Source organism: Falco punctatus (genome assembly GCF_963210335.1).
Source record: "Falco punctatus genome assembly, chromosome: 11".
Lineage (NCBI taxonomy): Eukaryota > Metazoa > Chordata > Aves > Falconiformes > Falconidae > Falco > Falco punctatus.
Window position 1 is genome coordinate 11798694 of NC_137591.1, and position 26169 is coordinate 11824862.

General features: G+C 48.2%; 2 protein-coding genes across 6 annotated transcripts; one reads left to right on the top strand and one right to left on the bottom strand.

Moving 5' to 3' along the window:
- Window positions 1-99: 99 nt before the first annotated feature.
- On the top strand, window positions 100-20030 carry KIF2C (kinesin family member 2C). Of its 3 annotated transcripts, none has more exons than XM_080406132.1 (21): window positions 100-1956; window positions 2093-2187; window positions 3786-3887; window positions 4098-4146; window positions 6766-6885; window positions 7639-7773; window positions 8155-8255; window positions 8505-8600; window positions 9777-9831; window positions 9918-10080; window positions 10343-10433; window positions 12039-12102; window positions 13238-13329; window positions 13554-13696; window positions 15159-15363; window positions 15803-15913; window positions 16411-16478; window positions 18035-18140; window positions 18218-18334; window positions 18704-18830; window positions 19294-20030. In XM_080406132.1, the coding sequence occupies exons 1-21, from the start codon at window positions 1893-1895 to the stop codon at window positions 19368-19370; spliced, it is 2181 nt and encodes a 726-aa protein (XP_080262258.1). In that variant the 5' UTR covers window positions 100-1892; the 3' UTR covers window positions 19371-20030. The 3 variants fall into 3 exon arrangements, with proteins under 3 accessions (XP_080262258.1, XP_080262259.1, XP_080262260.1); XM_080406133.1 differs by having other exon boundaries at window positions 7639-7755; XM_080406134.1 differs by lacking the exon at window positions 7639-7773.
- LOC308071171 (armadillo-like helical domain containing protein 1) lies at window positions 4155-25826 on the bottom strand. 3 transcript variants are annotated; one of them, XM_080406190.1, is made up of 6 exons: window positions 24657-25826; window positions 23585-23657; window positions 22472-22601; window positions 21548-21625; window positions 20668-20776; window positions 16486-17400 (listed from the first exon to the last, which is right to left on the bottom strand). In XM_080406190.1, exons 1-6 carry the CDS (start codon window positions 24814-24816, stop codon window positions 17387-17389), a joined length of 564 nt encoding a protein of 187 aa, XP_080262316.1. In that variant the 5' UTR covers window positions 24817-25826; the 3' UTR covers window positions 16486-17386. The 3 variants fall into 3 exon arrangements, 2 of the variants coding, with proteins under 2 accessions (XP_080262317.1, XP_080262316.1); XM_080406191.1 differs by lacking the exons at window positions 16486-17400; window positions 21548-21625 and adding an exon at window positions 4155-6852; XR_013931004.1 differs by lacking the exons at window positions 16486-17400; window positions 20668-20776; window positions 21548-21625; window positions 24657-25826 and having other exon boundaries at window positions 22534-22626; window positions 23585-24642.
- Window positions 25827-26169: the final 343 nt, after the last annotated feature.

Below are 26169 nucleotides of genomic sequence, written 5' to 3' on the forward strand. Positions count from 1 at the left end.
GGCCGGGCCTCAGCGTGCGTCCGCGCCGGGGCTGCTCTGCCGAGGCATCGGCGGCACCGGGCTCTGGCCGGTGGTCCCGGGAGGGCGGGGAGAGCGCTGTTAGGGCGCTGCCTACGGCAGGTCCGTCCTTACTGCTCCGCCGGCCCCCGGGCGCCTTGGGGCAGGGTCCAGGGCCCGGCATCCCGCGGCGGGGCCGCACGGGCGCAGCGGGTCCCCGCGCTACCCGGGCTGCGGCCCTGTTCGGCGCTGCGAGGCCCCGGCGGCTCATTAACGTACAACTCATTACTATTCTGGTTTATTTGCATACCCAGGGTGCACCGCGGGCTGGCGGCGCAGTACCGGTAAAGCTGTCCGCCGCCGCTACCGCGGGGCCTCTCGGGTCCTGGCGCGGGGCCGTGCCTGTGTGCGCCGTCGGGGGCCCGGCCGGCGCGGCGGGGGATCGAGCTGGGGACGAGAACGGTCGCCGTGACCTGTAGAGCGCCAGCTGGGGGTGGGTACATGTGCGGGGGCCTTAGCAGCCATACTCTGGTTTCTCTTCAAATCGTATAAATCTTTCGCCTTTTACTAAAGATTTCCGTGGAGGGGAACAAGCACGAGTGTCAGGGAATTTTTTGAGGCTCCATTTCGGTGGAGCTGCCCTTACGCTGGTCAAAGACAGAACAGTGGCGGTGCCTCGGGCCTGCGGCGGCCGGTGATCCTTTGCTGCGCTGCAGCGCTACAGCAACACCTGGAGCCGCCGCGTAGCCTCAGGCCGGGCCTGCTCCAACTGGGGGAGGGCGGCCGGAGCCCCCGCTGGCCGTGGGGCTGCCCCGTGTGGCGGTGGGAAGCAGCGCGAGGCGCGCAACGGGCTTCCTTTGCATCGCTTGTCCATTGGGCTTTTTATTTTCCTGTTCTTTTTGCTCCCTTTTCCTTACTATTTTAAAAAGTATTATTATTTTATCGCAATGATTAAAGTATTTATATCTCAACCCACAAGTCTGTCACTTTTACTCTTCCCCCACCCCACGGCGGGGGCAGTGGGCGAGCGGCTGTGCGGTGCTGCCGGCTGGGGCTAAACCACAGCAGGGCGCCCCGGCTCGGGCCGGCGGCGGGGAGCTGCTGCGGGACCTCATTAGCATGTGCCTCATTACCCGGCGGCTGTTTTGCATACCCAGGGTGCACCGCGGCCGCACCGCGACGCTGCCGGTGCCCGCCGCCGCTGCTTCCGCCGCCGGTCCGGGCTGTCCGGGTCTGCCTGGTTTGTGCGGCCGCGGCGGGGCCGGGGCGGGCCGGGGTCCGCGATACCGGTGGCGGGCGGGAGGTGGTCGCCCTGAGCTGTGGGGCGCGGGGCCGGCGGGCGGTGCGGTGGGGTGGGCGGTCGGGGTTATACTCTGGTTTCTCTTCAGATCGTATAAATCTTTCGCCTTTTACTAAAGATTTCCGTGGAGAGGAACAGGCACGAGTGTCGAGAAATTTTTTGAGGCTCCATTTCGGTGGAGCTACTCCTTTTATGGTTGAAAAACAGAATTACGGAATGCCCCATAGAGGGATGTCCCGGTGCGCCCCCAGCGCTTTCGCCACACACAGTTACCGGTCCCGGTGCCCTGCTCAGGCACTGATGGCGGCGGTCCCGCTCCGCCTTTCAGCCGCCGGCAGGGGCAGGGCCTCTTGCGCACCCGCGCCGAGCGCCACGCCCTCGCCTCCGGGCAGCCGGCAGTGCCGGTGCGCGCCCCGGGGCACGCCGGGAGCTGTAGGCGGCCGTGTGCGCAGAGCACGCTGGGAGGCGTGGCGCTCCGCCCCCCCCTCCCGCCGTGTTTCCCGGTAGGCCCCGCGGCGCGCGGCGTTTAAATCGGCGGCCGTTGCCTGGGCTTGGATTTCGCTGCCGCTGCAGAGCCGCCCGCACTCTCCGCGCCATGGACTGCCAGCTGCATCGCCACGTCTGCCCCGGTCTCGTCGTTAACATCCAGCGGAGCAATGGTGAGGCGCGGGGAAGGCAGCGGGGTGCCCGCGGAGTCCTGGCTGCTCCCCTCTGCCCCGTACCCCCCTCAGCAGCTGTGGGGCGGTGCTGTGGGGTGGCCGGGCTGGGCCGGGGCCTAACGCCGGCCTCTTCCAGGCTTGATCCATAAGGCGACGGTGAAGACGGTGAGCGTGGAGCGGTCCTCTGTGTCGGTGGAGTGGGTCGAGGGCGGTGCTATCAAGGGGAAGGAGGTGAGTGGCGGCTGGGCGGGCTCCCCCCGGGCCAGCGAGGCCCCGTGTGCCTCGGGGGGCTAGGGCCGGCCCCGCGGCCGTTGCCCTTCGCCCCCTGCCGCAGCCCGCTCGGGGTGCGCTTGTTGCAGCGCCGCGCACGGTCGAAGCGCTGCGGGGGGCGCTGAGCCGGGCCTCCTGCTGCGGGTGCTGGGTGCCCCAGCCCTGCTCCCCCCCGGGCTGCCCCCCTGCCTTGCCCGGTCCCCAACGGCATCCTCCGGCCCCAACGCTGTGCCGATGTCAATAGCTGCTGTGGGGTGGGATGGGGCGGGGGGCTGGGCTCTCAGAGGTGGGTGTCGCTGCCATTCTGATGCTTAACAAGATCTCCTTTGGTAACCGAGCAAACGTGCTTGACCTCCTATTTATCTGGAAACATAGATGCTCTAGAGTTTAGTTGGAATCTTAACGTTGCTATCGGCTGGTTCTTTGAAACTGGATCTTACGCTGTTTTCTGCATTCAGACCCATTTTTTATACGACATTCAAATATGCAAAATGTGCAGATTCAGATGTAATTAATTGCTGGTTAAATTGCATGTATGTGTTATGATATTAAATGTTTATGAATATGCTTCAAAATCTAGCAATGTTCTCATATGCTTGTATATACAGTGTATATATACTGATATACACTTATACATTATACTGTCCACGTAAAGGTTTCTGAGGTTTCCAATTGGGTACTTACAGATTCCACACAAATATTTTATAGAGGCTAACCTACTTGATTTTGCTCTTTTTATGGACTTTTATTTTATTCAGGTAATTTAAGAGTTAAGAACTTCCTGGAGTGTTGCTTGTGTTGTTACCTTAGGTGAATTCCAGTGCAAGCTGCTGAGATACCGGGGTTTTTGTGTACACTTGCTTTCAACCTCTTCTGCAGGGTTAGGTTTGAAAAACTGACCCAGGAGAGTTGCTGGGTTTTGTGCTGGAGCCTGCCCTTGGCTGTCTGCCCCCGCATCACTCCCCCTGCCCTGTGGCTGCTGAGAATGTGGTGAAGACAGGATTATGACTTCACTGGAGGGTCAGGGAGGAGGTGGTAGCTGGCCCTAGGTGAAATCGCTTGCAATAGCAAGTGAAAATGCAGGTGAATTGACTTGTGGATTAAATACTGAATCCTTCATTTCCCAAAGTCTAAGTAGCTCTTTGAAGTTTATTTCAGTAAGCGCAATCACGCAGTAAACACTTAATGCTCTCCTAGCACAGAAGTCACAGAGCAGCTGAGATTTACTAAGATTAGCAGTAAGAGATTAAAGCAGTTGATGCCAAATGTGCTTTGCGCATCTCTTCAGAAGTGCTCTATGGCACCTGCATGGTGTCTGGCAGATGAGGGTAAATGGCTTAACTAGCACATTTCTTCTAGCATATTTGGACATATAAGACTACTCAAACGGAATATGAACTACTCTCCTGCTCTTCCAGACAATTATAACTTAGTGTTTGGCAGGCAGTGGGTCAGGTTTGTTTGCCTGTACTGAATGTCAAGATTGAAAAACATTAAAAAATGCTGTAAGTGGTAGCAGCAAATTTCCACTCTGTAAAATCCTGCCCTTGCTCTTGTAGATTGATATTGATGATGTACTAACAATAAATCCTGAGTTAGCAGAACTACCTGCTGCAGATGTGAAAGAGAACCTTCCTTTGCAAGAGAATGTAACTGTACAGGTAAGTGCTTTAAAGTGATTTGGTCTCTCCTAAGGTACTAAAGTATTAACAGCATAGGTTTTGTTATAAATAATATCCTCAGTCTTAAAGTTTGAGGTCTCTAACTTGTCTTCTCTGTCTCAAACTTTAGTCAGAAATTCTTGTTTCAGTCAGTGCTGTGCTAGGTATTTGCAGTTTACTTAGGTTACTTAAAGTATTCATTTTTTTCAGAAAGAGAAGCGTAGAACAACCCTTTCAAAAATTCCTGCTCCCCGGGAAGGTGAGAAAATGCTTTTCTCCGCTATATCCCTGTGACACAGTGGTGATCCTTCATTGTAGTCATAATATTATAGTTCAGTGCATCATAAAGCTGCTCAGTCGGGCAATGCTAATAAAGAGCGTACTGTTTCATACCAATGCTTTGGACTCCTGAGCGCAGAAACTTTGCTAACAGATTGCTGTCCTGTTCCTGTGAGCCAGGGTTTGTTGACGTTTTGCCTTCTTCTGCAGCATTGCTGTAGTTATTCCTTCATGCTGCTTTAACTGTCACTAGGCAGTTACTGTTGCTGTGAGTTTTAAATTTTTGTATGGAGTTTTGCAAATGCCACAAACAGCAAAAAGTGGCAGCTATTAAGATTGCCAGTGTCAAAATGACAGTGTAAAGCGCAAGAAAGAAATAGCTGTGACAAATGGATGTCTCCTCTTCAAACAGTCGCCTTAAACAGTGACTACAGCTTTATCCTTGGAGACATTTCAGATGAGGCAGCCAAAGTGCCAGCTGGTGTGCCATGGCTCAGTGATTGTATGTCAGTACAATGTTTTGAGCAAAGCCAGAAGAGAAGATAGAGATGTGGGATTGCTAAGGAATTGTTTTTCCTGAGGTGTCAGGAGCTGGAAAACTCCCATGTTTTGATGAGATGAGGCTGACTCTTCTGGCTTTTTGAATTGCAAGTGGCAGCATTACAGGTTTATTTATAATACACTTGTGTGATGCTGAGGTTGAATGGTTGCCAATTTAATTATTCTCTTAAAGCACATAGTTAGCCAAAATGTGTGCTTTTCCATGCAGCTGAACTGTAAACAAAACATCCGGGTTTATCTGGCCTCTTGTGCTGCGTGTGTTGCAAGAAAGGAGAGCTGGTACTGGAAGACAACAGTACCAATCCCCTTGCATTGGAGAGGCAATAATAGTCCCAGCAGCTTAATGTTTCAAAAGCTGTTCTGTACTTGAATATCTTGATCTTCCTCAAAGCGAGAAAATTCTCCATACATTTTGTGAACTGGCAAGCGGAATGATGTGGTAAAGTTATGACTGCTCTGACAGGTTAGTTAATGGAGCTGAATAGCCAGCCGGAAAAATAAAAGTGTGTTAATCCAGTCACTGACTGATGGAAAAGTTTCCTCACAGAGGTCATGGCTTTCATGAAGTATAGAATCTAATTGCAAAACTGAAATACCTGTTGCCTTTCCTACTGGCACAGTCTTGTCCCTGAAGATTTGCTTAGAGTACAAGAGAAGCAGCGTTTCTAGTAGTCCTCAAATAATATGATCTGTTATAACTAGCCAAACCCTATGAGTGTCAGTATCTGTCCTGTTGCAAACTCTGCACTGCACCAATCTGAAAGCTCATACTGGCTTCAAGTTTTGGTGGTTCTTAGACTAAAGAAATTAAAGAAGATCAGGAGCTGCCTGTCTCCCATCTCATTCAGGGAAGCGAGAGACGCAGAAGCAGTGCTTTCAGAATGAATGAAGAAACAGATATTGCTTCAGTTCTGTGAACCAATAAGAATTTTGGAGGATGCTGAATATCCTCATGTACAAGGATCACTTGGATCAAACCCATTTAGATGCAGCATACTCTGCAGTTGGTACGCCTGTCCAGAAGCACTAGTATTTACAGAAAAAGTGCTGCTGAGTTGTGATAAGATCAGGCCTGGACATGTGTGACAAAACCAAATGGAATAAAATGCCATCTCTGAGTATAATGAAACTGGTACTTTTTGTTCCTATGCAGCAGTGACATCTAATGTCTCTGCACCTGAGCAGAAGATTCCAGGTAAAGAGTTAACAGATAGGAGCACTGAATTTTGTGGTTATGGTTCTAAGGGCTTTGATCCAGAATTGAAATTAACCTTTGGTATGAAACAGATCTGGTGTACCCTGAAATCATACCAATTGATTTTGGATAAATTCTTGTGATCACTGGAGGTGAAGGTAGTTTTAGCTTGCATATCACACCATTTTTTTAGATCAAATTTCTTTACAAATTACATACTGAGGTGTATGTTCCAGTTCTTTCCCTAGGAAGCTCTGTGATGGACTTTTGAGTGAAGGCAATATCTTAGCATGTGACAGTGGAGACTGCCTACAAAAGTATATTTTCCAAAGATTTGCTGTTGTGATTATATAGTCTTTTAGCTGAATTTAGTGTTGTCAAGCTCCCACTCCACTGTATACCACACACACTGTGCATGGGTGCTGTGATAGTAGGCATGATGCTGCCCATGACCAGTTGCCAGATTGCAGTAGTACTGGTCACCATCAAACTGCTAATTCACACAGCCCTGCCAGTGTGAAGCTGCAAAGAATTTCTCATTTCCCCAACTTGTAACTTCTTTCTTCCTTCCTAGGTACTAAGGTTCTGGAACTACCATATTAGTGAGTTCATTAGTTCACTGGGACTCTAAATCTAGAATAAACTGCTTTTCTGTAGGGGTATATTTCATGATCACTTTTCACCAACCTGCATTGCTTTGTCCTGTACTTTGTTAATGTATCAAAGATCTGGAAAAGGTTCTTTTAACCACACAGTGTTCCTCATTGTTCTGCATTTTGTGAGCACTTTATTACTTGCAAGCGTTTGAGGCATGATGCTGACCTTGAATTCCTGTTTCCAAAGCTATGCGTGGCCGTTCCAGGATGTCTGTTATCACAGAATCTCAGTGCAGCCTCCAGGAAAATGAGATGGGGGTAGATCCCTGTACCTCTACACAAACCAGAAACAATTCGTCAGTTCCTGGTGAGTGGAGAAAGAACCCTGTGCATTCTTACTGTGAAGCAAGATGCTTTGTGTGCATTTAATTATGTAAACTGCAAATCCCAGGGGGATGGGCAACCTCTACTCCTTCACATATAAACCAAGAAAGACCTAGAGGCCTGTTGCTATGTAAATATTCAGGGCTCCTACCTGAAGGGATTCTCAAAGGACTTTGGAAACAATGTTGTTGAATAATGATGCGCTTTATTAGCCAGAGCGCACTGGTTATGTGTGTGGGTGGATGTGGTATCCGCTTAAAGGCATAAAGTGGTATTCACTTTATATGAAGGGCTTGAGGGGGAAGAGAAGTGCCTTAACGCTGCTGACAACATGCTCTGTAACTATACTGGTAGTAGTTTTACCTATCCCGGCTGAGTGAAGCAAGAACTTGAGCCTACTTGAATTACAAAATTTTCTCTACCAGCCCTACCCTATCAATAGCTGAGGGCATGCCTTGTGTATTAAGTTCTGCAAAGGCGTTGAAATAAGAGGCTTGATACTAAATTCTTATCTAGTTGTTGTGGCCTTGATTTGTAGCTTTGAATAAAAGCTGGTGATCAGCAAAGGATTTAAAAAAATTATTTGCAGACTTACCACAGGTTTTAGCTAGTTCTCTCTCCTGATCCAGAATTGGAGCTGAGAAATGCCTGTGGTCTATGAGGCTTTCCAAAAGACAAAATTATTCTTGACCTTTGGAATCTTCATTATTGGTTTTGGTCTGGCTTCTTTATGCAGCTGGCCAAACCAGGACTAGCAGGACGAGCTGTGCTCCAGAAGCCTCAGTGACAAATGTAAATGGGAATACAGAGGATCATCTGCCCGCTGCTAGAATGAGCTCTTCAGTGAGCCCAGGTACCAGGGAGCCAGTGGGTAAGAACTGACTCACCAGTCAGCAATGCATCACTGTGATTGCTGCTTTGTATACTACGAGACTAAAGGTTGAAAAGGTGGCTTCAGCAGTAAGGCTGAATATTTTGAGTAATTTTAATACAAATGTGTAACTGTGGTATAGCAGTATTGCCTCAGAAAAGCTGCCTTTACTTTGGAGTGGGGATGAGACTTCCTAGGTGATTTCTGTGGTAGGTAGATCTAGTTTGGGAAGGAAGGGTTGCAAAACTAATGACCATCCTTCTGAAGGTGATTGTTTCCTGTACAAGCTGGTCAGTCAGCAGCCTGGAAAAGTTGAAATACTTGTATTGTGCTTAAAATCTAGTATGAAAATTTAATCCAAGGACATGTTTTTTTATCTAGTTCGGAGAAAATCTAACATTGTGAAAGAGATGGAGAAAATGAAAAACAAGAGAGAAGAAAAGAGAGCTCAAATTAGTGAAATCAGGACAAAACGTGCACAGGTGGAGTACTCTACTATACACCAGTAAAGGGAAAGTCTATGTGACAGTAGCACAATAGTTGAAACTAAAACATATTTTGGTCAGGCTTTGTTCTTAAAAAGCTGTATGTAAGGATGGATTGACTCTAGTTTCAGAAGTTCTCAATCTTGTGAAATATCTCTGATTGCGTATAGCTGATTGTTTGGTATGCTCTGGGGCTTTTTTCTGCAACAGGTTAATTACCTTCTCATCCATGTTTTTTCCATGCAGGAATTTGACAGCAGCTGCCCAAACTGGGAGTTTGCACGGATGATCAAGGAGTTTAGAGCAACTTTAGACTGCCAGCCAATATCTATAACTGATCCAGTAAGTAAAGACTGAGGCCACTAACTGCAGCCTGTAGACAGTTCTTTATTTTGTACTGAAGATTTTAGCATATGAGCAATGTAGTGCATCACTGCACCTTGGAAACAGTCTGAGCATGCTGTGATCTTGAGGCATCTGGTGGTATATGTGACTTCATTTACTTTCTCTATTTTGGGCTAAGCTGCCTTGCGCTACTTTGCATATGTCACTAGTGAAGAGCTTGCGCTTTGACAATTATGCAATGATTTGTGTGGTAACATCAGTATTTTTCAGAGCTTGCAAATGGCAGAGCCTGTAACATAGTAGCTTAGCTCATTTAGGTATAATTTAAAATGGACTATTGCCCTATAATGCAGTGTACTGCATGTAAATCCTGTATTAAGTAATTTTAAACTAGGTCAAAAAGCGGAGGAGCAAAAGTAAAGGTCAAAACCTAGAAAAACAGGCTTGATTCATATCTTCAGCAATTATGGAGGTAGCATTGTTTGATACCTGAGAACAAGTAGTCCTTGTCTCAAAAAAGCCTTGTTATAGTCAGTGAAAAATGACAGCATTTAAATTCAAACAAAAAGTGGGTGTGAATTACCTTAGAACACTGAGTGGTTTGTGTGCTTGCATCCTGCGGAGCTGGGAACCAGCTGTTTGTGTACATATTACTGCATGACAGAAGTTTGTCATTGCTCTCTGCTTCACCCAATGGAATATGCACTTTTTCAAACTCAACTGCTGTGTAGCCATGCTGCACAAATAGCTAAACTTGCTGCATCAGTAAAGAACTTCAGGTCAAAAAATACCTCTGGGGTAAATTAAAATAATAATTTGCCTGAATTTGACCACAGTTGCAATATTGATATTACAGATTTTGCTGGAAAGCTGGCCAAGGACTAAACTTGTTTCTCATTCTGATACAGAATATTTGGGGCACTTTATATAGCATAGCAGCATTTCTACCTGATATGCTGGAGTATGCTATGTAAAGGTTAATTGTTTGTAGTGTTTCTTTTGCACTAAACAGACTTTAAGACTTGCATCCCTGCATGAGTAGGTCTGATCAGTACGGTGACTGGTCCACCATATAGAAAAGCAGATGTGAGGGAGCATTGGATCCTTCTCTCTGTAACACTAAGCAGGTGTGGGTATAATTGGGAAATAATTCTTACTTTTCTTTTCTTTTAGATAGAAGAACATAGGATTTGTGTCTGTGTGAGGAAGCGCCCTCTCAATAAACAAGGTGAGTGTATTGGCCAAGCAGCTCTATCGCCGAGCAGTTTGACATTGCTTACTCTTGTTAAAACTGAGGGTCTTCTCTGTCAACAGAACTTCTGAAAAAGGAATGTGATGTGATTACTGTTCCAAGCAAGTGTGTCCTGTTGGTGCATGAGCCAAAGCAGAAAGTGGACCTGACAAAATACCTTGACACCCAAGCATTTAGATTTGACTTCTCATTTGATGAATCTTCTTCTAATGAAATGGTATACAGGTAATGCTTTCTTCTCACTGGGAATGACTTGCAAGATAAAAGCATGGAGCTATGGCTAGATGGCATCCTGACTTAAACTGCCACCTGAAATAAATATTGAAATCCTTTTTGGACGAAACCAAAGGACTGAAAAGTCTGAAGTTTACTTTTGGCACGGCCTTGCTGATTCCCTAAGGATTTGCTTTTATTTGCACTTTTAAAAGAAAATTGGTGAAGCAGGGTGTGAAATGCTTGCCTTAACTTTTACCTTCTGAATATCCAGGTTCACTGCTAGACCTCTTGTAGAGACCATCTTTGAGGGTGGGAAGGCAACATGCTTTGCATATGGCCAGACGGGCAGTGGCAAAACACATGTAAGTTTTTATCAAAGGTCTCAAACTTTCTACTTTAGATAAATTAATTTAAAGCTCTTTGATGTTGATAATGAGTAGGATTGTATAAGGAGTTTGGGTCTTGGTGTTATTGTCTTAAAGTTAATATTTTGTCAGTTGTTAATCCTCTTTTTCTGTGGTTTGATGTATTAGTGGGTTTCCTTTGAGGTTGTGAGGAAAATAATACTAAAATTCGCCCATAGCTGTTTGTTTTAAAGACTTAGGATGTCCTGACATGTTAGAGTTAGTCATGGGTATTCCTTGCCTCAAATGGCTATCGCTGCCTAACTGCAGTCTGCAAAGTGGGACTATTAGCCTACGTCTGAGCCAAAGGCTATTGTCTGTGCTGTTTAGAGCTTGGAGCCACTCCAAAGACATTAGTGATTATAGAAGAATAAACCTCTTGTTGCAGTAAACATTTAAGTGATTCGGTATTTTTTTGTGAAGTGGACAAATTAGTCTATTAGTTTTCTCACCACTCCTTCCAGTCAACCAGCTGCAGTTTCAAGAGACTTGAAGATTGTGTTTTCTGCCACAGAGGTGACCTGCTCTGAATTTTCAACTACTGTGTTGTCTTTTGAACTTTCTTCTTCTGGAAACTATAGGGAAGTGGGAAAGTCTCTCCCCACAGCATGATAGCAGAGTCAAATCTCTTGTCTTGTTCTGCAAGAAGCCTTTCCCTCAAACCACAGTGATCTGGACTGGACTAGGCTAACCTGCCAGTCTGAGTAATCAGTTGCTGTCATTCCAGTGTTAGAGTCAAGTTTTAGGCTAGGATCTCTTATTGTTAGTGCCATGTGGTGAGCTGCAGGTATCTTCCAGCAATCCAGAAGGAAATCTGGAAGTTTATAGAAGTTTGGACATAGGCTGTCTCCATTGCCCTGGAATGGGCAGACAAACCTGCTCATCTGAGCATTGCTACGCTACAGGAATACAACTGTGAGGCACTAAAATCATAGGCAGTGAAGTTACTTTCCCTTTCCGATCTTAGGGTCCTTGTACTAGTTCTGTACAATAGCTGTACCTTGAGGCTGGACTGCTGCATATTAAACCCTGGAAGATTGAGAATGTGTCATGGGATTGAGTTGTGTTTTAAATAATTGGCTCTGTCTCATATCAAAGTGGCAGAGCAAATCGCCAGGATAGCACTAACTGAAAATTTGGTCAAAGGAGTTAAAAGTATTGTCTGATCTAGAAGTTTGATGTGTTTTGATATCATGTGAGATTTTGCAAGTAGCAGTGAAGATGTTACTCAACCTGTGTCCTAGAAAATGAGGCTTTGCTGCTTCTGACCAGAGGCTATTTGGTTGCACTGCCAAGGCCGTGCATTTCCCCTTGGAGGAACAGCAGCTGTGACTGTGCTGCGCAGCCTTACAGGCATTCAGCTGTTGCTTTGCATAGTCCAGATCTTCCTTCTGAATTGACAGAGAAGCAGCAAACTGATTTTTATCCTGAATTGCACTGTGTTCTAATAATCTTGCTGACACTGGAACATATATATGGTAACTTCCTCGTATGTTCTCTGGACTAAAATCAGGTAGCCTGATTAAGGTACCACACCTTACCTCTAGCCTTTTCTCTTCACAGACTATGGGCGGAGATTTCTCTGGGAAAGCACAGAATGCCTCAAAAGGCATATATGCTTTTGCGTGTAAGTTGACTTTTCTTCAGATAAAATCAATTTAGTGTTTGTTTTTCTTAAATAGATAAGAACTGGTTTTGTATGGTTATTTAAAATATTTCCAGTAAAAGATACATGAAGTATTTGTGTTTTCAGTAATAGGTAGTCATGTTTGTTGCAGGAGGTATGATTGGTTTTTTTCAGTTTCACAAAATATTTTCCATCCAGCCTGTAAGTTTCTAGATCCACACTTGACTCACCAGAAGATATTTGGTTTTGAGGCGAAGAGTTGACATTTTCTAGTTTGGCATTTTCTGGGCTGAACCACCTAATTTTGATTCTTCTGCTTCGCCTTTGTCTCAGATTAGGGATGGTGTTTGGAAATACCTGACTCGAATGCAACACAACCCTACCCATTTCTGATATAAAGCTTGTTATACAGAAAGCATGTGAATGTATGTTTCTTCCTGTAAGCATGAGATGCAAAAAACCTAGCACATACAAAATTATTTCAGAAAACAGATGCTTAGAAGCCTTTCCTTGATGTAATGCTTAGAAAACACCATGAACCCTGACCACTTCTACCTTCCCTTTAGAAAGGCATATTGTGAAACTTGTCTGTGTAGCAAGGCAGCTGAAATGAGCAACTGTTTGTTAGTTTCTGAAAATTAGTTATGTCTGGCCCTGAAGGAAGCTCTGTTTTTCAGCTCAAAGTCTGAAGCCTAATTGTGAAAACTGCACTGGACCCATCCAAAGGGTGAACTAATCTGGTATGCTTCCTCTAAACAGCAGCAATGCTGGTGCTCAGAGATTCATGTTTTCTAGGCTGTCCAAAGAAGTGCTTGAAACTCAGATAAGTGACTTTCAGGCCTGTCCAAACCAACAGCAGATCCCTGGTTTTTTTTCCCCCAGATCAGTAAGGATTGCTGTCTGCGGGTGACACTAGCAGTAGAAACCTCCATATTCCCCTGGATGAGGAGGAGGATGCTGAAACCATTCTCCAGATGGTAGCACAGGACTAATTGTTTCACTAGCATTTGTTTAGGATGACTGTCATTCAGCTGCTAGATACTGCCTTATGGCTGCACAATATTTGAAAGTAGATCAAGTAGCAATTAGAATTAGTTTTAAACTAGTTCACTAAACTTCTGCCTTTCCTCACTAGCACAAGATGTCTTCCTTCTCCTAAACCAGCCCAGGTACAGGAATCAGAACCTGCAAGTCTATGTGACTTTCTTTGAAATATACAATGGCAAGGTAAGAGTCTTCTTAAATCTTGACCTGGCTGGTTGAATGCTTCATAAGTAGCTGAGTGAAACTTACTAGGTTCTGTAATAGTCTATTGTTCTTGATGTGTTTGGAATTGATTTGGAAGGCTATGTTAAAGGTGCTGTTTCTATATAGCTTTGTTAAAAGACAGTGCAAAATACTTAAAAGGAGACCTAGTTCAGATTTTCCTCAATCTTGTTGCCTGAATATAGGTGTTTGACCTCTTGAATAAGAAGGCAAAGCTTCGAGTCCTGGAGGATGGCAAGCAGCAGGTCCAGGTTGTTGGTCTCCAAGAAAGACAAGTCACCTGTGCTGAGGATGTCATCAGAATGATTGAGATGGGCAGTGCCTGCAGGTTTGGTGACTTAAAACCATTAAGTAGTGTCCTGTTGTATCTTCATGTCTAGAAAAAATACACAATGTCTGTATCTGGTGCTTTGGGAATTAAACGGAAGCTTGCTGTTCCCAGTAATAGGCAGACACTGAGCAACACCTCTCCATGAATACAAGAAGGTGGTTACAGAATAAAGGGCTAGCAGGAATGGGTTTAGCCTGCCTTCCATAGAGAAGGTCAGAGTTCATGGTTCATATGTCCTCATGTAACTAACTGTAAGAAGAGAGAAACTAATCACATGAGGAGATGGCTGCCCTGGTGCTATAGCTAAACAGCAGTCTAGCTGTTTTCTAGAAGTATCAGATAGTTTACAGGAACATGGGGAACTAACTGCCTGTGGGCTTGTAAGATCAAGGAAGAGCAGCTGGCATCAACTTACAGTTGCAAAAACTTTTTTGGCTTAACTGCAGGCCAGATGAGCAATTCCAATGGCAACAAACAAAAATGCTGCATGTTGTTCAGAGATCTTGTCTAAAGAATCCTTGAGAGCAGGTGCCAAGGGACAGCTGCAGGCTTGGCTTATTGTTCTGGCAGGAAGGCTGTGGTGGGGGCTAAAATCTGTATTACCCAATCTTATCTGTCTCAGCTAAGTTGCAACTGCTGTGAAAACATTACTAGGCAAATGAGAACTCCTTGGCTTCTGTATTAGACTGCATATGCACATCCTGTGAAAGCTTATTCAGCACTCTGCTAGGCATGCCTTTTCGGCTAACAATTCAGTCCAGAACTGTTCAACACTTCAGACTCCTGCCTCACTTTAGGACAACCTCCCTCCCTTCCCCTGGCATTAAGGACACAAGTGATACTGAACCTGTCAGCCTTCTTAGGGAGTAAATGACAGTGAAGGTCACAGGGAGGTTTATGGTAACTTGTAAGACTCCAGCCTGTGTCTTGTAGTGATGGGGCAGGTGCAGCTGCACAGCAGAGGTGAAATGCCAAGCCAGCTTGGCTGAAGAAGGGGATTTACCATGATTGTAATGTGCTAGCACAGCTAATGCTGTTTAATGGGAAGCTTGGCTGAGCTTGCCGTGTAATGGCAGACGCATTAGGAAAATGACATGTGCCCTGCTCTGAGGCAGGGACATGCGGTGCTGAAGGTATGTCCTCCAGCTCCAAATGCATGTAAGGCATTAGCAGTCAGAAAGGCATTCCAGTGTAGGCCGGCTGAATTGAGCCAGGCAGCTTAAGTAGCCTTAAATCTCTACAACTGGGGTGCAGGTTCATGTTTCTTACAGCAGTCCTTCTGTGCTCTTGTATCAGAGGTAATTCTGGAATTCAGGTAAACTTGAAGTATTAATGTGTGGGATAAAACATGGGAGGTTAAACAACTTAATTGAATGGCTTCAGGTCTTGCCTAGTGCTGTCAGGACCTGCTGTGCCTTCTGTGACACAATTCTAACACTTGTTTGCATCTTTGCTGTAGGACATCTGGGCAGACTTTTGCAAATGCTAGCTCTTCACGGTCACATGCCTGCTTCCAAATCCTACTACGCCAAAGAGGGAAACTGCTTGGCAAATTTTCCTTGGTGGATCTGGCAGGAAATGAGAGGGGTGCGGACACATCTAGTGCTGATCGGCAGACACGAATGGAAGGTGCAGAAATCAATAAGAGCTTGCTGGCTTTGAAGGTGAGCTGTAGATCAGGGAGCAAATAGTGGTAATCAACACATGATTCCGTTCAACTGTACGGTTATCTCTTCTGTTTCTTTCCAGTGCAGGGGAAAAGGATAGCCAAAAAGATCCTAGTTTAGTATGTTAACAACCCTGAAAATGGTTAGAATGTTTCCAGGAAAGCAGTGCAGTTTTGTCAGGCCAGACACTGGTACAGCCATTTTGAGCTTCACTGGTCTCTTTTTTTTTTTTCTTTATGTGATGGATATCACATAAAGCTGTCCTGTAACAGTCAAATCTCTGGAGTATATTTAAAAGGCTACGAAGCACTTGCAGAGTAATAGAGATGACTATTCTCTAGCCTGTTGGGTTTACCAGCAATTGGTGATTGATAGCTTGCAGGGCGGTTTGAGAGGAGATGCAGACATTGCATTCACAAGGCTTGTCTTTTTGTAGGAATGTATCCGAGCTTTAGGGCAGAACAAGTCTCATACCCCTTTCCGGGAGAGCAAGCTGACCCAGGTGCTAAGAGACTCTTTCATAGGAACAAACTCAAGGACCTGTATGGTGAGTATGCGCGTGGCACAAACACACACGCTGCTTATGGATTCTGCAATGTGACCACATAGATGCATGCTCTTCTAGAGTGAGAGGACTTTGAAGTCAGAAAGCTTCAATTCTCTGCAAAGAAAAGTCAGTTTCCTCTTCTCACCCACGGTGACTAAAAAACTGGTGAGCTATGCCCAGCTCCAGTAGCAGCAAGGCTGCCAAAGTCACTTTCACGCAGTGAATCTATAGTAGAGCCTGGAGTGCTCTCAAAGGGCTTTGGTTGCTGTGGAGGGTGCAGCACAGTGGATGCACACGAAGCCAGTGGGAAGCTGAATACAGGGCCACTGGCATGTCCTGCAGAAGCTATATAATTAAAAAAAAATGGACCTGACAGAATATCTCAACTCTGACCCTTTGTCCTAATGTGTCCTAGCTGTCAGCTGAGATTTGTAGGACCATTAACATGAGCAAAAGTCAGATGTGGGAGTCACTGAGGTCTTCTGTTCTGTTTGCAGATAGCAATGATTTCTCCAGGCATGAGCTCGTGTGAGTACACCTTAAACACACTGAGATACGCTGACAGGTAATGGCCTTTCTAACTTGGGGATTCTACTGTTGTTGCAGAAGGTGTTTTGGCTGCTTTTATTCTGACCTTTGAAATCTAGAGTTCTCTTCTATTGCTTGTAATGGTAATTTGGAGGTTGGTTGTTAAAAGCAAGTTATCTCAGAGCTGTCTTATGAAACTAACCTGGGTGTTCTACGTGTGAGACATAATAGAGATTGTATAAAACCATGACTAATGTCTCCTTTCCTCGGAGCAGTCTCTCATGCCAGACTTCAGACTGCCCTGGTTTTTGTAGGAAGTTTACACTGTCCTCAGTGGTTACCTCCATGCTCTTTACTTTTTTTTTAGTACTTTGGGTTGCACCTGTAAGGGTAGGCTAAGAATGTGTCCCTGACGTGGCCCTAGAGATGGCACAAAACACTAGGTGTTCTTGAGGGACTTTGATATGAACTAATAGGGTATGGCACCTTGGATAATTTGGGTAAATCTAAAAGACCTAGAGAACTCAAATGCCTCTAAGCAGATGGTGGGAGTGTGTTTTGAGTGCCACATGGTTGACTTTGGGTACCTGCAAGGCAAGGCTTAGATTTGCAGGGACTGAGCCCCAAGTTTCCCTGGGGGGTCTTGCTGATACCTGGAACACCTGTAACAGAGTAGTGAGTGCCTCCTGGTCTCTCCTTTACATGCCCCTGCACCTCTCCAGTGAGGTGACAAGTAAAAAGACACTTGCACGTTTCAGGCTTGGTAGCTTTCCTTCATTTAGTTCACAAAAGGCTGCTTAGTTCCTTCCTGGAAAGCATTCCACTCTGAAAGGACGTATGGTAATTCTTGTTATAAGCATTCAGGAGCACTGTGAATCTTGACATATTCACAGGTGTGGTTCTGGATTGAAGTTGCGGGGTTTTTTTCCCCCTTCTGGTGGACAGTCATTCCTGCTCACCTGAAAGTACAGTACAAAGTGCTACATCTGACTTGGTGTACTTCAGCAGGATTCTAGTCTTGAGTTGGGCCCATTGGGTTCTTAGCCAATGTACAAGGCAAGTTCAAGCTATAAGAAAGGGGGTATTAGGCTGAAACTCACTGGAAATATGAAGCTGACATGAGTAACTGGAATGAAATGGCTGGCTGGTGTCTGACACCTACCTCTAATAGCATGTCATCAGCCATGACTTTCATCCTTATTATAGACCTATTGTGGCACAGTGGGTCTCTGGGGGAAAAATCAACCTTATTCCTTTTCTTTCCATACTAAGTTCTCTCAGTTGCTCATGACAGACCAAGCTGACATGTGGAAGACAGCTTCTGTGAAAGGCTTTGCTGGCAGTTAGCATTGTGTACTTGGACATTTCTCTCCAGGAGGGGTCCCAGATTTGGCACTGAGATAAACATTTCTCAAGCTTTCCTTCCTATAAGCCTCTGGGGTTTCTGCCTGTGAGCTTGTTCTGGGGGTGGCAATGTGCAACTTTTAAAGTGCAGCTGAATGTTTGTTGCTGAGCACTGATTGATTGTGGTAGCTGTTTTGTGATGCTGTAGCCTATAAGCTGCTGGAAGATTCACAAACTTTCTTGTTGCAGAGTGAAAGAGCTCAGTCCTCATAATGGAGGTGGTGAAACACGGAATCAGATGGAAACTGAGGATGAGGAAGGGACCTGTGCAGAAGGCTTAGGTCTTCAATACAATGTATGTGTGTGCAGCTGGCTGAACAGACCTCAAAGCTGGGTGCAACATTCTGCTCTTACTTGGACTGTTTCTTGCAGCTCTCCAAGGATGATGATGAGGACATCTCTCCCCACATGTCCAACTTCCGTGAGGCTATGACTCAAATTAACGAACGGGAGGAGAAGCTTGTAGAACAGCTTAAAGAACTGAGACAGGTATGTGGAAAAGGCAAGCCCAGCCCAGGATGCCTTCTACAAGTTGATAGCAGCTTGCCTTGTCTGAGCCAAGCGTTCCTGGGGAGGCTGTGTGCTGTAGAGATGCAAGATGCTGTACAATGCTGTGGGGTGGTTTTTTTTTTTCCCTCACTGCCAACTTTTTTGTGTGGTTTCCTGCCCAGGTGGTTTGGTGCTTGTGGCCAGCCAGACCCCTTTCCCCTGTACAACCCCCTGGCAACCTCTCTGTGCTGCCAATGAGCACTGACTGTTACTGGTCTGTAGAAGCTCAGGTCTGTTGATTGACGTGCCAGATCTGAAAAAACTTTCTGGAAAGTCAATTTCTCATCACTGTTACCCTTGTAAATATAGCGAATGGCTACTGAACTTGACTACCTCTTGGGAATCACGGAGCAACCAGACTATGATCTTGAGACCTTTGTGAGCAGAGCAAAGTACTTCGTAGAGGAGAGCTCAAGAAACTTCCTTAGTGTCAGAGGTATGTTAGTGTGTCTCAGACTAGTGCTGTCACTAATATTTTTTTCAAAGACCTGAAAGTAACACCAGTATACCTGTGGAGGTTTGAGCACCCAGTCCTTCTGCATAGCTTACGGTTCAGATCAATTTCCCAGGTGATCTGAACAGATCTGTAACATCCTATTGTATGTACTACCACCCACTCTGCCTTACAGACCAGGGAAGTCTGGCCCTCTGGGATGGTTTGATTAGTGGCATCTAGTTTGAACTACAAACTGCAGGATTGAAACTATTGATGAGTAGAAATGAACAAGTACAGCTGAAGAGCTTTGTGGGACCATGCAGGATTTGATGCTGGCTGAGCAGTTCTTGCCCAGGCCCTCCGTGGCCCTTGCAGAGCCCTGCTGAGCTGCTGAGGGGGACAGCTGGGCTGGGGTGTTCAGTGTCTAAGTCAGTCACCCTGTCACTCGTGTCTTTCTGTACAGAAACACTGGATGCCCTGGGGGCTGCCATGCAACTGGAGGAACAAGCCAGCAAGCAGATGAGGTGGTGGAAGCCTTAGTAAATACAGCAAAACCTGGTTCACAAGCAGTTTTGTGTATGTCTTACATGTTTGTCAGTGGTGTGTGTAACTCCCATTTTAAAAAGCAGTAGGGTGTCTGCAGGTCATGTGCCTGAAGGCAGTGAACTTGGCAGCCTCTGTCTCCTCATGGCCAGGTATCAGGCTTCTAGTGGAGTGCTAGAAGCAACCCCCATGCAAGGCTTGGGGAAGGGAGGGCTGGGGAGTCTGCTAGATGTGTCTAGCATCTGGCCCTTTGCTAGTGACACTGGTTTCATCTAATAGAGCTAGATACACATGTATAATTTTCTAGTGTACATATAACCTTTCCAGATGTGCTTGAATCATTGCAAAACTTGCAAGTCTGGCTTTTCTAGAAAGAAAATGTACTATATGTAATTGTAAAAAAAAAAAACAACCCAAAACCAAAAAAAAAAAACCCAAACCCCATCAACCCTAGTATTTTAAGAAGTTTGGTAAATAAATATTCCTGGATTTAATTATCTTCTGTCATAGAAAATATATTTCTTGCTGATTTTGGTGAAGTCTGACAGCCCCTAACAACTGGCTGCTGGTGATCTCTTGAAGTTTCTCTTTAAAGCCTTTACACTTGGAATGTTTACAGAAAAATCACTCAAAATAAATTTTGGTTCTTAATGTTGAGATTCTGCTGGGTAGAATTAGCTTATCAAAGGTTTAGAGGGTACCTATCCTGCACCTGAGCTTTGACTGGGCATGTAGTGAGTCATTCAGCTCTTATGACATCAGGTAAGTAGGAAGGGCCCTGTGACTCTCGTGTACCATGGAAATTTACTTAGGCTTTGAAGATGGCTCCAGGATGCTACTATTTTTCACATATTTCCCAGGGCTAGCATGCCACATAAAACACACATCTTCAGCAGTCCACCAAAATCTGTATCTGAGGGCAGAAGTGCAAAGCTGTCCCTGGCTCAGGTGCAGGGAGGTGCTGCCATGGCCCTTGTGTGCAACCTTGGTCCAGGTGGCCCTACACAACCTGTCCTCTGGGAAGGAGTAGACAGGAGGGGTAGGCTGAGGGAGGACAGATGGGAGGCATGTTTCCTGTTTGTTCAGCTCACTCCAGGGTTTGTCTCTGAAAGGACAAATGGCCCTGTGAGCTTGGGGCCCAGCAGCCATGCAAACGTCAGATTACAAAGGGATCCTTCTGCCATTACTCCCTCTTTCCCTAGACCCCCACACTGGCTTGCTTCCTGAGCTGCCTTCTCCCCTTGAAAGTGAAGGGTGTGTCATTTTAAGTGACTGTCCCTAGCTGTGCACATACCTGCTGTGGACTGCATCCTTGCCATGTCTCTGGGGACGTCTACTTTATTGGAGACTAGTTCTTCAGCCTGGACTGGATCCATTTTTGTGTACCAGGTCTCAGGACTGTCCTAGGAAAGGCAACAGAAGAGTCAGGATCTTAATGAAATGTGGGCAAATAGCAGTGACAAGCAGCTAGAGAAGGGATACTTCAACCCAGACAGCTAGGGCACTTTGTGATCAACAGTTTAGGTGCTGGGCACAGTGTGGGGCTGGGTGCTCTAAGGGTCTCTGAATCTTCAAAGTGGGATGGTACTTGGGCTTTGCCTGCATCATATTCAGGTGGCACATCCAGAGTAAAAGGGCTGTTGCTGTTACACCCTACCGAGTATGGACTAAAGCAAAGCAGTCCTGTTTCCCTTCAGATATTACTACCCTTGGGTTATCCAGCCTTCCCCAGTGGTGTCTTGGGATAAGTGAGGGTGGGCCTGGGTGCAAGGAACAAAATGTTGCCCCTTGTTTGTCCCACCCTACCCTGACCTAACATTGTTTACTGCTCTGTATATTTACTCCAGGAGCTAGTCAGGAGCGACCTGATCTGGAGGAGCTCAGGTTACCTCTTGCCTCAATGGCCTTTCAGCTCACGCTTCTGACATCAAGTTCCCACTGTCACAGAAGCAGCAGTAGTCTGAGATTTCCTCCTTGCTCTGTCTTGGGGCTGAGTCAGAGCAATTCTCTTCCTGAACACCCAGATTTGAGGGTGAACACTTCTCAAAGGATGGCTTGGTTTATTTTTGGGTACTTGTGCAAGACTGGATTTCTTGTGAAAAGAAATCCAGTCCCTGCAAAACAGACCAAGGTCCTAGGGCCACTAATAAACCCTGTAAGGATGGTGTGTTTACCATAAAATGCTGGAGCAGTGTGTGTCCTAGTGCCTTTTTTATGCACTCCTCCATGAAGGGAAATGCGTGGACAAAATACTGCAACAAAACAGAGTTGGTGTGTAGGGAGAAGGGATGTGAGTGTATGTATAGAGGGTAGAGCTGCCTGGATGGTGTGGCTCCAGATAACCTGGGCCACACGTCAGCAAGTCCCTCACCCACCTTCTTTAACGCTGGTGCTACTGACGGCACTTCATGAACACCCAAGAGGAACTTGTGGGTCCCTGCTCAAGCATCACCTTGTTCCCTTCTGTCCTCCCCCAGTGCCAGTTCCCACCTTCATTGACAAGAGGCGGGAGGGTGTTTCAGTGAAATGATTGCAGTGCAGTGGTTGCTAGGAGGTTCATCCTGCCATGCTGTCAATACCTGCTCAGAAGAACTGATCCTCTGCATGACCAGGTAGTTTTCTAAACCCTTTTTCACCCTGAGCAGCCTGTTCTCAGCCATCACTTACTTAGCCCTTCACATCTACTGACAGCATGGTCCTTCCCTGTGGCTGTTACACAGGCAGAGCTGTGCGAAGGCAGGCCAAAACCCTTTACCCAGCACCAGCAGGAAAAAAACAACCTGCTTATAATTCTGTGCTAGTGTCTTGCTCCAGGCAAATTGTCATGGTTAGGCCCTTAGCTCTGTCTGTGCTCCCTACCCAGGACAGAGGTATGAGGGCTAACACTGGCTTCCCAGCACCCTGTGTGTGGAGGGGAGGCAGACAGGAGAGGAAATACTGCTCTTCCCTGAAGGGTCACTCCTGTCTTTGTGAATAAACCTGTGTCTGCTATGCTTAGGAGAAAAAACCAAACCATAGTGTAGGGAGCCTTTCTGCTCAGGTGCTCTGGCAACAGACCCAGTTCTATGATGTCCTCTGCCATGTACCACCACGCTCACCTCCAGGGAGATGCTGGCATGTCTCTGGCTGGCCATGTGATCCACGTTCCCCAAAGCAACCATCAGGCCATGTACCACTTTCAGCTGGATCAGGTCTTCAGCCACTTCTGCTAACTCCTTGGCTAATAGGCTGCAATGAGACAGGCCATCATCCCCTACCCCATATGGGGGAAGAAGCACACAGCAAATTAGGTCTGGGCCTCTTGGTGCGACCCCCAGAGAAAATGATGTTCCTACCCTGCCCTAGCGGCACCAATAGACAGAAGTGTCTCAAAATAAACACTGCGCATGGATTAGCAATCATCTAATGTGTGGGCTTGCTGAGAACCAATTTTTTAATGATTAGCAGGAGCTTTCTTGTGTGTATTCAATGTAGCAAGTTTCTTGTGTGACTATAAAGAACCCAGGCCCCAAACACTACCATCATTACTTCTGTGAACATGTCCCTGGAAGACTTGCGTGTCTCCCTACCCACCAAGGGTTTTTTGTCATCTGCTTTTGCAGGAAAAATGTTCTGATAGCACTATCTTGTGGACACTGCAGGAAATTCATACTGAATGAACATTTTAGCACAAACGGCTGAATTTCCGTAAGGGCTCTGCAGTCAATCATAGGCGCTAGATTCTTCCATTGGGTGGCTGATGTTAAATAAGGGTGTTTCACTGCTCACTGTGACTCCCAGCTATGTGGAGAATACAGTGGCCGTAAGCAATACAACACCCTTCAGCCCTGCGGTGTGGCAGGGCACACACATTGCTGCCAGGTCTAGCCGTAAAGGGGACACTGTGACAACACACAGGGCCAGAGCAGATAGGCATCTCCCTATAAATAAAACTTCAAGCCAGCTCCAATATCAGCAGCAGGGAGGGTCTGATCACTGCTACCTGCAGGCAGCGGCTCTGCCCCATTCCTCAACACATCCCATCTCTAAAGAGCCCAATACTGGAAATTTGGCAGAGCTGGGGTACAAGAGCAGTGCTAGAGGTGAATGGGTGGATGCTCCCTGGGAGGAACATTCCCAGTCCTTTCCTACCCAAAGGAAGCCACTGCTCTAAGGTCCCTTTTATGCTCCTGTACATTTTGCTCCAGAGTTTCTTACTTGAAGTTTCTTACCCAATAACTTTTGCAGCAGCTGCCTGCTTAACGTACGCCAGCACAGGCTCCCTCAGACAAAGTCTGGTTGAGTCTGCATGAGGAACATTAGAAAGGTGAGAATGATGTTTTCAAACACTTCTAAGATGTTAGAAAGGAGGGGAGGTGAAGTTACACTGTTAGCATGAAAGAATGATGTAGTTTTCCAGGAAACATGCCTTAGGAAAACCATGTGGCTGTATATCATACATAGTACCCTGCGTGTGCATGATGGACACAGCTCAGCGAGCATGGGCTGCTGCATCAGGGGGAAAAACACCCGTGGCAGGACCTGCTCACCATCCTCATCCAGCAGCAGCCCTCAGCGGGTCTCTGCGGGCCTGCACGCTAGCATTGGTGCTGCAAACACTGCCTGCACCCCGGCAGCCCTGCAGCGCCCTTGCCTCAGGGGACAGCCCCTGCGCCTCCCCTGAGCCCTGCAGGAGATGGGGGACCCTGGGAGAGCCTCCCCCGGTTGCCCTGGCAGGCACAGCCAGCTGTGCGCTCGGGCCAGCTCCTCAGCTCCTCTACCGTGGGCGGTCTCACGGCGGAAGGCAGGCGGTTTCTGGCTGGGTGCAGCCAGTAACGCAACCAGGCCCTTCAGCCGGGCGGGCCGCGCCTCCAGGGCCGCGGGGGCCTTCAGCAGCCGGGTGGGTGGAGGGGACAGAGGGGAGCGGGTCAGCGCGGGGCCGGCTCCCCGGGGCAGGCGGGGGAGAGGGGCCGCGGTGCTTGCGCGGGAAGGGGACAGGGGGTTTGCCGGAAACATCGCGGCCCCGCCGCCTTTTGTTCTGTCTTTGACCAGCGTAAGGGCAGCTCCACCGAAATGGAGCCTCAAAAAATTTCTCGACACTCGTGCCTGTTCCTCTCCACGGAAATCTTTAGTAAAAGGCGAAAGATTTATACGATCTGAAGAGAAACCAGAGTATAACCCTGAGCGCCCACCCCGCCGCACCGCCCGCCGGCCCCGCGCCCCACAGCTCAGGGCGACCACCTCCCGCCCGCCACCGGTATCGCGGACCCCGGCCCGCCCCGGCCCCGCCGCGGCCGCACAAACCAGGCAGACCCGGACAGCCCGGACCGGCGGCGGGAGCAGCGGCGGCGGGCACCGGCAGCGTCGCGGTGCGGCCGCGGTGCACCCTGGGTATGCAAAACAGCCGCCGGGTAATGAGGCACATGCTAATGAGGCGGCGGCGGGGTCGACGGAGGCGGCGCATAGGGGCCCGAGATGGGCGGGCTCTGCCGCTGCCAGCCCCGACCCCGCAGCGGATCCCTTCCGCCGCCAGCCCCGACCCCGCAGCGGATCCCTTCCGCCGCCAGCCCCGACCCAGCAGCGGATCCCTTCCGCCGCCAGCCCCGACCCAGCAGCGGATCCCTTCCGCCGCCAGCCCCGACCCCGCAGCGGATCCCTTCCGCCGCCAGCCCCGACCCCGCAGCGGATCCCTTCCGCCGCCAGCCCCGACCCCGCAGCGGATCCCTTCCGCCGCCAGGCCGAAGCGCGACGGCTGCCCCTTGCTACTGCCACAAGCAGGTATACAAGGCTGAGTTGTTAACTCTCGCTCTGCTTTTGACCAAATAAAGAACAGCTCCACCAAAATGGAGCCTTAAAAAATTTCGACAACACTCGTATGTGTTTCTCTCCACGGAAATCTTTAGTAAAAGGCGAAAGATTTATACGATTTGAAGAGAAACCGGAGTATAAGTGTTCCCTCCCCCGCACGCGTACCCAGCCTCAGCCGCCGCCCCACAACACACGGCGACCATTACTCGGAACCCCGCCGCCCTCCGGCCCGACACCGGCTCGTCCCGGCTACGACACCCCCGCTGGGCCCCAGACCCCGGTGCCGCTGAGCCGGGGGTGCCCGTGGCCGGTGTCACACCGCGCCGCCCGCGGGGCACCCTGGGTATGCTAATCGCAGCCATTGCGGTGAGGGACATGCTAAGGGCGCGGCGCTGCCGGCCCCCGGCGCCGCGGCACGGACGGGGACAGCGCTGAGTTGGAGCCGCCGGCGCTAGCGAGCTGAAGCGGGAAGGACCGTGTTGCACCCGGGTTGGGTCGTATCGTCCCCGCGGGCAGCGCCGCGCAGAGGCCAAAAATCGGCTCCGGGGGAGGCCACCGGCCGCCCCCACCGCCGCTTCGGCCGCCACGGAGCGGAGCTCGGCGGCGAGGGCGGGGCGCGGCTGGGCCCCGAGCAGTACCGACTGGGCCTGCCCGAGAGCCCCGCGGGGCTAACAGCGCCGGAGCGGCCGGACAGCGCTGCGGAACCGGCCCGTCGCGCCAGAACAGGTCCCCAGCTAACTCATCGTTCCGGGGCCCGAGCCGCCGGCAGGCAGCGGCCCCGCCGCACCGCCCGGGGCTGGAGAAGGGCCCACCCGAGCTCCCACCTGGTCACCCGCTCATCATTTGGGCAGGCAACGGGAACGGGGCGGCCGCGGCGCGGAAGGGCCCGAGCAGCGGCTCAGCGCTGCGGGAAGCAGACGGCTCTGGCGTAGGTGTCACCTCGCCCACCGATCGCCACTCCCCGTTACAATACTTCCCGGTTCATTCGTTCTGTCTTTCACTAGCGCAG